An 11,136-nucleotide genomic window follows, 5' to 3' on the forward strand; every position below is an offset into this window, starting at 1 on the left:
TATTTTGGCAAAAAACCCAGTTACCTCTGCCTGGGGGCAAAAGCTTGTCTGCAAGTAGATTTTGCTGAAAGTCACTGACCCTAAGTAAACATGAAAATACACAAATAAATTGTTAATTGAGCACAATATTATCTGTGCTTTTATTCTTGCACGCATACTTTTGGGGGAAATAATTGCATTATTTGGTTCATTCTCTTGAATCATTAATAAAGTACAACATATTGCAAATGTTGGAAAGTTACAATATAGTTCCTAACCAGTGTTGTTTGCTTTATGTAGCCTTTTTTGTCCATCATTATTGAGGGTGCCAGACATTTTGGAGGTGACTCTAGAGCCAAGTGAAACTCAAGTATTGTTAAATGAATTTAGTCCATTGGAATATAAAAGATAGGTTCAAATTGGCATCGTAATATCAGACACAGGAAGTGAAGTCACTCTTATCTTCCTGTCTTGGCCCCATCTTTCTGCCTGCAGTCATTTCTAACAGTTTATAGTACTGGTTTTACCATAGTAACTGACCAACCCTGTGCAAACTCAACAAACCATAGCAACACCCGAAGAGATTCCCAGCAGATGATGTATTTATTTGGTTGTAAATGTGATGTTTTATGCAGCAGAATTAATGTACATTTTCATTTTGAGAAGAAAACGAGATGTACCATGTTACTGATTTCCCTAAATAAATGGTAAAACTAAAATAAAAATTATAATAAAATATTTCTAAAAAAAACTACACTTGTCTTTGTAATGTTAGATTTCTTAAAGAGGTTTAAGTGAGTCCCTCCCAATCACACATAAAAGAGCTAGAAACAACATCGCTGTCTACCCAGAACCACAATGTCCTGTTTCTCTTCATCTGTTACATGGAGTGTGAAGAAAATGTATTCTCTCTATTCTTGCTAATGCAACAGTAAATCTATACAGACACACACATGGAATATTAACACAATTAATACAAAAATAACATTGACAAATACTTGACTGCATAAAGGGACCAGTGCTCAGTGCTGAGTCAATGGGCAGAGTAAAAGCTAGCTGGGTTTTACTGTTTTACATTAAGGTGATTAGGCAACATGATACACTAGCAGCAGCTTAGGGCTTGAGTGTTAAGGTGTGAGTTTGTGTGGTGTTAGTATGTATGTACGTGTTATGTACAAATTAGCATTTGTGTTACAGTATTTATATAATTAACAATTTTATGGCTCAGGGACAGATGCTTTCTGTGTCACTTGAGGCATTAGTTCTTCTTGCTGCCTGCCAGGAGGGTCTATAGAGAATTGTCTTTGATATTGGTGGCTGTAGTCTTTTAAATAATTTACCTGTAATGTGTACACTGAGGAACCTGAAGTTTTAGACCTGCACTAATTCCGTCCTTTCCATGTGGATGGGGGAGTGTTTGTCTCTACGCTCCCTTCAAGAGCACTTCCTGGTAGGTAAAATAACTGCATTCATTCAAAACACTGTAGCCAAAAGGCTATCTCACAGATGTGTTTTTTGTCACCTGTTGGGCAACCTCTGTCTCACAAGCTTCACTAGATTGTCCCTGAAATCAAAAAAAAAAACATCGGTAAACACAGTTCCGTTATCAATGAGTAACTCACACTAGGGCCATTCACATCTAGCTAAAGTACAGTTGTGCTAAGAAGTTTGCATACACTGGCAGAAATTGCACAATTTTGGCATTGATTTAGAAAATATGACTGATCATGTAAAAAAAACAATTATTTAAGGATAGTGATCATATGAAGCCATTTATTATCACAGTTGTTTGTTTGGCTCCTTTTTAAATCATAATGATAACAGAAATCACCCAAATGGCCTTGATCAAAAGTTTACATACCCTTGAATGATTGGCCTTGTTATAGACACTCAAGGTGACACACACAGGTGCAATTGAAGGTGAATTTCCCACAATTGTGGGAATCTGTGTATAAATAGTAAATGAGTTTGAAGCTCTCAGGTGGATGCACTGAGCAGGCTAAAATACTGAGCAATACTTTTCGATAACTTATAAAGAAGTGGAAAATTCAGGGACCTCTTGATACCAAGTCACGGTCAGGTAGACCAAGAAAGATTTCATCCAAAACTGCCAGAAGAATTGAATGTGAATCCAATAAGAAATAAAATATGTTTTACCTGCTCACTCGTGTTTTCTTTACAAATGGTACATATATTACCAATTCTCCAAGGGTATGCACATTTCTGAGCACAACTGTATTTTCACAAAATTACAAACTCAGTCATAATATCTACCCTAAGTGTTGACATGAAAGGGATGCTTCTAACAATGTATACCGGGTCTGCCAGCCCGTACCACTTTTATTGATACGAATGATAGTAGTTTAGTGGAGATAAAAGCCATATCAATATGACTGATGGAACAGATCGGAGTGTTTTTCTGATTAACTTTAAAAAGTATTAAAAGTTTAAACGCAAAGTTTGCACTTTGTGTGATACTCACAAATGTTCCAGAACATTTCCAGGAACGCATGGTTTAATGCAAGGGGTTTCTTGGACAGAAATGACAATACATACAGTATGTTAGAAATGAGAAAGGGGAGACTACAAATATGACCATGATGCTTTTGACCACCAAATAAATAAAGATATTTCAAGAAAAAACAGCAAAGTGCATATGGCATAAATATTTGTATCAAATACATCCCTCTATATGGTCAGACTATAGGCTACTTTGAAGCGAAGTCAAACATCTAGTAATAATAAACACTTCCTCAGGCTATTGAATACAACCATGAATCTGCCTAGGAGCAAGTATTTTAACATCTACACAGTTCCTATCCTGCAACAACCAAGAAGCCATTTATCCATCAAGGTGAAAGCTATGTCATTCTTTACCCATGTTTAAAATAAGTATTTACAAATTAAATGTTAAAGTTGCCAGCCAGTTATATACTTAGCAGCGAAGATTTGAAAACAAGTGGTGTGTATTTCCGTGCCGTAACCAACAAGAAGGCTTAAAAAAGAGGGGCTCACACTCAAAAGCTAATGTTTCCTGTGTTTGTGTGCATGTTCCCTTCTTGTTGAAGGACGATGCAACTGCAGTGCAACAAAGTGTTCACAAGAAGATTAAGGTCAAAGAAGCTACCCTCAGGCTTAAAACTACAAAGTAAGAATATGTTTGTTAAACAGATATTTAATGAAAGCGATATTAAAGACAACTTGCATTGTGAATTATTAACTCTCTAGCATGGATAGAAAACAAAGTCTGTTGGCCATAAGAAATATTGAATGCTTCAACATTTCCTCCTTTTTAGCAAGCACATCCTTCCTTCTGCGCTATATAACACATTTGTTATGCGGACAAAACTGTGCACTGCAGTTCAACTTCCTCTTCCGTCTGTTAAGGTACAGCAAACATTTCTCTCTGTAAATATTTCAAGGATTGTTTTCTTGTTTTTTTCTGAGATTACTTGGTCGCTTGGCCCTTTCAACAGTCTTGTCTCTAGCCCTTTCCCTCACTTTTCCCTCACCCATTGCTCCCTTTCCCTCTCTTTTTGTCAATCTGCATATCTGTGTTTCAATTCTGACTGGGATCACCGGTCTGGCAGAACAGGTTCTAGAAAGCCTGACACCATGAAGTTTGCATTTCATATTTACTTGGACAGTCAATGACTTGGTTAATAATAATATATTTGTAACTCAGGTGCTACATAAATATTATTGTATGGATATTAATTTTGATACTTTAATTTGATACTGCATTACCATTATCTTTAACAGATTTGCACCATTAACCAACAAACAACACTTTTACATTGCGGCAATGTTTTCTTTCAACATCATGAAAATGTTTGACATGCAGGAATGCGTAGGTGTGTTGTAGAAAGATATTTGTTGTATAACAAAAAACATGTTCAGTCGGTTGCCGAGATGTGACTAACAGGAAGTGAACATTTTGAGGAACCTGACAAGCTAGTTACCCTCTTATATAAATATTCCAGTTTTCTGCAGTGTTTACAGGACAGACTGTATGAAGTTCAGTATGGTCTTTCCCCTCGATTCCATAAAGAAATTATTTCTACCTTTATATCAACATGTTTTACTGAATCTCTTTCTACAATACAGACGTTCAAAAAGCAGCACACTCAACCATGACCAACCTCAACCAAAGGCATCAGTGATGCGAGTGTCAATGCGGAGAGGAGTAAAATGGCTCCTGACGGTGGCTGGAATCTACACCCTAACCCAGTTGCTGCGTTTTCGTCTACCTTGCTGGCTACCAGCTCAAACTAGAGTTGGACCTGTGACCGTGCTGGTTCGGGATAAGTGGAGAGTCAGCGCTAACGCCCCACTGGTGTTTGTTGGAGGAGTGCCTCGCTCCGGGACCACTCTGATGAGGTAGGAAAAGAGAGCGGAGGCAAGATTTGCCCTAGTTGTATTTGTGATATTATAAGAGTAATATGCTTTAACCAGTCACACCCCGTAATTTGAATCTCTGTCTTATTTCCTGCCCTGTGTAGGGTCATGCTGGATGCCCACCCTGCAGTACGATGTGGGGAGGAGACAAGAGTTGTGCCCAGGCTACTAAACCTAAAACAAGGATGGGCTCATGAGGAGTCGGGGGTCAATGCAGAGGTCCTGGACCGAGCAATCACTGCCTTCCTCCTGGAGATTATAGCAGGACATGGGGAACCAGCACCTGTACTTTGCAATAAGGACCCCTTCACTCTAAAGAGTGCTCAGTACCTCGCTCAACTCTTCCCCAAGTAGGATATACTTAACCTCACAAACACATACACAATATACATAAGTCATTGATGTCAATGATTTAAAAGCATCTGGTAACACACACCGACATCTTTCATATAAGTTTGCTCAGTGGGGTAACTGGCGTTTTTCTTTTTGTATGTTTTTTTACACATACTGATACTAATCAGCTATAGAGACACTAGTGTGACATCCGAGTGAGGAAGCCTGGTAACCTCATGCTTATCGAATATGCATTACTGGTTAGCACAACTTAAAGTATTGCTTTGTTACATCTCTTTCCTGTATCTTGCATATCTATCACTTGGGACCATCTACAACCCTGTTTCCAGAAATGTTAGGATGCTTTGTAAAATGAAAATAAAAACAGAATGCAATGATCTGCAAATCATTTCATTCTTGTATTTCATTGAAAATAGTACAAAGACAACATATCAAATGTTGAAACTGAGAAATTGTATTGTTTTTTGAAAAATGCATGCCCATTTTGAATTTGATGCCAGTTACACGGTTCCAAAAAAGTTGGGACGGAGGCATCTTTACCACTTTGTTGCATCACCTGTTCTTTTAACAATAATCTGTAAGCGGAGGAGACCAATTGCTGTAGGTTTGAAATTGGAATGTTGTCCCATTCTTGCTTGATATAGGATCGCAGCTCAACAGTCTCCTTTGCTGTATTTGTCATTTCACCAAATGATTCAATAGGGGACAGATCTGGACTGCAGGCAGGCATTGCTGTCTGTGGGCTTGAAGATCACGGTAATCTAATATTGGTTTCCGCCATTGTCCCTTGTGTAGAGATTCTCTGAATCTTTTAATGATATTGTGTACTGTAAATGATGAAATCACCAAACTCTTTGCAATTAGTTATTTTTAAATTGTTGCACTCTTTGTCTGCCAGTCACAGTGGTGAACGCTTCCCCATCCTCACTTTTGACAGGCCCATCCTCTTTGGAATGATCTTTTCATACCCTATCATGTTACTGATCTATTGCCAATTGACCTAATCAGTTGTGTGATATTCCACCAGATGTATTTGTTTTAGCATTAGGCCTACACAATGTTTCCAGTCTTTTGGTGCCTCTGTCCCAGCTTTTTTGAAACAGGTTGCTTGCATCAAATTCAAAGCGCATGTATTTTCCAAAAAATTATAATATTTCTCTGTTTCAGCATTTAATGTTGTCTTGGTATGATTTCCTATTGAATATAGGGTATTAATGATTAGCACATAATTGCATTCTTTTTTCTTTACATTTTTCACAGCGTCCTAATTTCTTTTGGAAACATATGGTTGTACATTAAAACCAGGTGTCTCATTCAAGCCTTAATTATGGCGGCCATATATAATATAAAATGCCGCTTTCGTCTTTGCGTGTCAATTAAGATAGTTTATGAATAACACTGTTTATCGCTTCAAAGACAAACTATCATCACGCAATTCATTACAAGAATATTATTTTTTAGGTTGTGGTTACGCTATCAATTTAAAAACCTACGTCACAGGGATTCATTCTTCGGTACGTATGTAGGAACCGCAGAAAGGCATCCGTACAGTGTACTTTGGTCGTGGGCAGAAGGAATAAACCCCCCGAATCTGTTCCTCAAGCTATAAGCTATGACTTCTGGTCAGAAAAAAATCTCACTAAAAAGCTACATAGATATTTTCTCCCCTAACAAATAGCAATACATAATATGTTTAACTGGGACAGCTGGCCAGATAGAGATAGTTGATGGATACAAACGACGTTCTCTCAAAAAATATTTCGGTTGGTTATGATTGTACCCGATCCATTTTAGTAGCCAAAGGCAAGCATAAGTATCCACGATGCTTTAGTAAGCTGCTACAACGACCGCAGCTTTTGCATGGGGCAAAATGGCTCATAGCTAGCTTCAGTTCGTTATCCATCCAAAATGTTATTTTAATGTTCAACTGGTTTTTAACTGAATAGGCTATTGTCACATGAAGCAAACTCAAATTCCTGATCATTGTTTCAGGATAGTTCTATAATGTTTCTTATTTGATGCGTCAAATAGCGTTATTTAACGTCTAAATTTGGACATGCACACAATCTCTCCATTAAGCAGTAACTGTGCTCTTACTCCTTTCTTCCTACTTCTCCTCTCATCCTGTAGCTCTAAGTTCCTGTTGATGTTAAGAGATGGGCGTGCCGCTGTCCACTCAATGATTTCTCGTCATGTGACAATTGGTGGCTTTGACCTTTCCAGCTACAGAGACTGTTTAGTCAAGTGGAGCAGAGCCACACAGGCAATGCTGGCACAGTGCACTCAGGTGTGTGAGTTTTGTTTTATGTGTGCGCATATGTGTGGGACCTAGTGATTCCTGACTGTGTGTGTCTGTGTGTTCCCTGTGCGTTCAGGTGGGCAACCATCGGTGCCTGGCTGTGAGATATGAGAGTCTGGTCCTTCACCCTCGCTCCACCATGCAGACAATACTGAGGTTTCTGGATCTGCCATGGCATGAGGGGGTTCTACACCACGAACAGGCCATAGGAAGACCTGGAGGAGTCTCTCTGTCACGGTGTGTGTACTGTATGTGTACAGTAGTGGCAAGAACATACTAAATCACAAAGAATCTGAGGAGTCTCGCTGCCTAGGTTATGTTAATGTGTGTGTGTGTTTGTCTGTCACAGCATGGAGCGGTCCACAGACCAGGTAATAAAGCCAGTGAACTTAGAAGCTCTGACCCGATGGGTAGGTAAAATCCCCCCAGATGTAGTGGCAAACATGGATGCTATTGCACCAATGCTCTGGAGACTGGGGTACGACCCCAGAGCCAACCCACCTAACTATGGAGAGCCTGACCCACGGGTCCTCAACAACACAGAGAGGGTAAAATCACACTCACACAAAACACACACAATACATACACACACAAACACATTTTTGCTGATATAAGCCTCATGTCCTCTTTCTGTAGGTCAAGAGGGGAGACTTTGATAATCCTGTAACAGGCATTCATCTGAAGCGTGACCCCTGGTGAGTAATGGATCAATCACCAATCCTTAATTTCTAGGTTATTGTTTATTGAATATTGTGTCTACTATAACTTTTATCAGCTTCCTTTTTGGACGTTAATTAATTGTTCACAGACAAAGAGTTGTCATGGTCAGCGCTTGGAACAACAAAGACTCAACCTCTGATCTCCTCCAGAAAAGACAACAACCAAAAGGCTGCAGCTGGTCAGCTCAGTCCAATAGAGCACAGAGGGCATGACCATGCTTATAATCTACACTGAATTCATCTGAAAGAGGTGAAATACAATGGAGAAAATTACATCAACTGACGTCTGCTTGATAGGCAGTTGTCTGGATAAAGGGGGAAGGGTAGGAACGGGAAATGTCTGTTTCTGGGCAGAATAAAAATGTTGATACATACACGCTGTAAATAATGAGTGTTTTTTTATTAAATCAATTTGATTTTGTGAAATAACTGTCCAGATCATTATTGCATTTTTAAACTAACATTATGGACGATGTGGGAAACCGGGTATTCTGCTTATAAATGTAGCTAAATTGCTTGTAAACAAAAGTAAAAAAAACTGAAGTTGAATTGACATAGCTATAGAAATAAACCGAATTCACTGTTTAGTTGGCAAGGTTATTACTGCGCCATCTGTAACTGGTTTGGTTTCGTGTTCAATGCGCAAGCTGCGGGTTGCTAGAGAACGACGACTCACTCTTTTCTGCAAAGTTCTATCTCCGCCAGTGGTCGACTTCTTTTGTACAACCAGTATTAGTTATTACACGCGTTCTTTGAGTTATAAACGAAATTATGACATACAACGTTTTAAATATATATACGTCATATTTTTCGTTATTTTGTCCGTACATTCTACTTGGTAACATAATTCTATAGAAATCCGCAGTTTATAGTTCTGCTTGGGTGTAACAGCGGATGTATACATAACTGGCAAGGTATAAATACCACAGCCCTTTGTTTGCACAAACAGACTCGTTTCCTCAAGACAGGCACAAGAGTGAAGATTCAAGAAAACCGGCGGAGATAATTTGTTTGTAAGTAAAGTTTTTGAAAATTCGTATATGACTTGACATTTCTCAAGGAAAAACGTTTAAGCTTATCTTTTTTGGATGGAGTCTTTTCTTATTCGAATCGTGTTAAACAAATATGTCGACGAAAGCTCAGACTAGCTAACGTTAGCTAGCTAACATGACCTATACAATTATAAAGTACTTGACGATACGGTGAAAATAATTATTACAGTAGTAGCCGAGAGAGAATATTGCGTTCCGCTCTACTTTTCGTTCTTGTTGTATATACGTTAACTAAATAATGTGACTGTTACTCAGATCAAGGAAATGGCTGTCTAGTTCACATCGTTAGTTGTCGATATTAATTCAACCGTGAAAGCTATAAGTTGCTAAATGAACTGTAGATATCTTTACCGGGCTAAATTTAGGTATTTTCCAACTTGCAGTTCAATTCGTTGCTGACCAGTTTTGTTTTGGATTTTAGTGTTTCCGCAATAAAATGACTGCGCCCAACTTTAAAATTGTCACACTTATTTTTGTTTCTACATGAGGCTTAGACCCCAGTCGAATCATCTGTTATTGTACAATTCAGAGAATTACATTGGCCACTTTGTTTCTTATTCGATTGCCTGCTCTTTTTCCATTTGTACCCAAGATAATGGCGATTGTTCTAAAATGGTGGCAACTGGAGTCGGCTGATGTAACTCATCAGAATACTGCCTCCAGTGGGAGGAGCTTTACACTTCTCAATAACTGCCCTCATTTAAGAACTTGAATTGAGTAATACATATAGAAATTAGTTTATAGTTGCTTAATGTATATTGCATTGGTGTAAATTTGATTTATTTTTTATTTTTCCAGTGTCAAGATGCAGATCTTTGTAAAGACCCTGACTGGCAAGACCATCACCCTAGAGGTTGAGCCCAGTGACACCATCGAGAATGTCAAGGCCAAGATCCAGGACAAGGAGGGCATCCCCCCAGACCAGCAGCGTCTGATCTTCGCCGGCAAACAGCTGGAAGATGGCCGCACCCTCTCCGACTACAACATCCAGAAGGAGTCCACCCTTCACCTGGTGCTCCGTCTGAGGGGAGGCATGCAGATCTTTGTGAAGACCCTGACTGGTAAGACCATCACCCTGGAGGTTGAGCCCAGTGACACCATCGAGAATGTCAAGGCCAAGATCCAGGACAAGGAGGGCATCCCCCCAGACCAGCAGCGTCTGATCTTCGCCGGCAAACAGCTGGAAGATGGCCGCACCCTCTCCGACTACAACATCCAGAAGGAGTCCACCCTTCACCTGGTGCTCCGTCTGAGGGGAGGCATGCAGATCTTTGTGAAGACCCTGACTGGTAAGACCATCACCCTGGAGGTTGAGCCCAGTGACACCATCGAGAATGTCAAGGCCAAGATCCAGGACAAGGAGGGCATCCCCCCAGACCAGCAGCGTCTGATCTTCGCCGGCAAGCAGCTGGAAGATGGTCGCACCCTCTCCGACTACAACATCCAGAAGGAGTCCACCCTTCACCTGGTGCTCCGTCTGAGGGGAGGCATGCAGATCTTTGTGAAGACCCTGACTGGTAAGACCATCACCCTGGAGGTTGAGCCCAGTGACACCATCGAGAATGTCAAGGCAAAGATCCAGGACAAGGAGGGCATCCCCCCAGACCAGCAGCGTCTGATCTTCGCCGGCAAGCAGCTGGAAGATGGTCGCACCCTCTCCGACTACAACATCCAGAAGGAGTCCACCCTTCACCTGGTGCTCCGTCTGAGGGGAGGCATGCAGATCTTTGTGAAGACCCTGACTGGTAAGACCATCACCCTGGAGGTTGAGCCCAGTGACACCATCGAGAATGTCAAGGCCAAGATCCAGGACAAGGAGGGCATCCCCCCAGACCAGCAGCGTCTGATCTTCGCCGGCAAGCAGCTGGAAGATGGCCGCACCCTCTCCGACTACAACATCCAGAAGGAGTCCACCCTTCACCTGGTGCTCCGTCTGAGGGGAGGCATGCAGATCTTTGTGAAGACCCTGACTGGTAAGACCATCACCCTGGAGGTTGAGCCCAGTGACACCATCGAGAATGTCAAGGCCAAGATCCAGGACAAGGAGGGCATCCCCCCAGACCAGCAGCGTCTGATCTTCGCCGGCAAGCAGCTGGAAGATGGTCGCACCCTCTCCGACTACAACATCCAGAAGGAGTCCACCCTTCACCTGGTGCTCCGTCTCCGTGGTGGCAACTGAGCAACTTCTCTGCCCTTAACGATGTCTCACATGCACCCAAATTCCCCACCATTCCTACTCAAATCTTCAATTCCTTCCTTAACTCCAACCCAGCCTTTGACTTCCATACCCACATCCTAATTACTTTTAAGTTCAATAAAGTTCAAGCATTCCTGA

The 11,136-nt window shown here is 40.9% G+C and overlaps 2 protein-coding genes across 2 annotated transcripts; both read left to right on the forward strand.

Annotated features, from left to right (window-relative positions):
• The first annotated feature begins 2,737 nt into the window (after positions 1–2,737).
• tpst2 (tyrosylprotein sulfotransferase 2) lies at positions 2,738–8,175 on the forward strand. Its single transcript, XM_020053409.3, has 9 exons — positions 2,738–2,833; positions 3,048–3,127; positions 4,087–4,359; positions 4,482–4,727; positions 6,862–7,018; positions 7,107–7,267; positions 7,380–7,578; positions 7,667–7,725; positions 7,839–8,175. Coding segments are annotated over exons 1-9 (1,257 nt in total). The 5' UTR covers positions 2,738–2,752; the 3' UTR covers positions 7,840–8,175.
• Positions 8,176–8,635: 460 nt separating this feature from the next.
• On the forward strand, positions 8,636–11,136 carry ubc (ubiquitin C). Its single transcript, XM_010878207.5, has 2 exons — positions 8,636–8,762; positions 9,600–11,136. Exon 2 carries the CDS (start codon positions 9,607–9,609, stop codon positions 10,978–10,980), a length of 1,374 nt encoding a protein of 457 aa, XP_010876509.5. The 5' UTR covers positions 8,636–8,762; positions 9,600–9,606; the 3' UTR covers positions 10,981–11,136.

The sequence above is a fragment of the Esox lucius genome, chromosome 14 (genome assembly GCF_011004845.1).
Source record: "Esox lucius isolate fEsoLuc1 chromosome 14, fEsoLuc1.pri, whole genome shotgun sequence".
Lineage (NCBI taxonomy): Eukaryota > Metazoa > Chordata > Actinopteri > Esociformes > Esocidae > Esox > Esox lucius.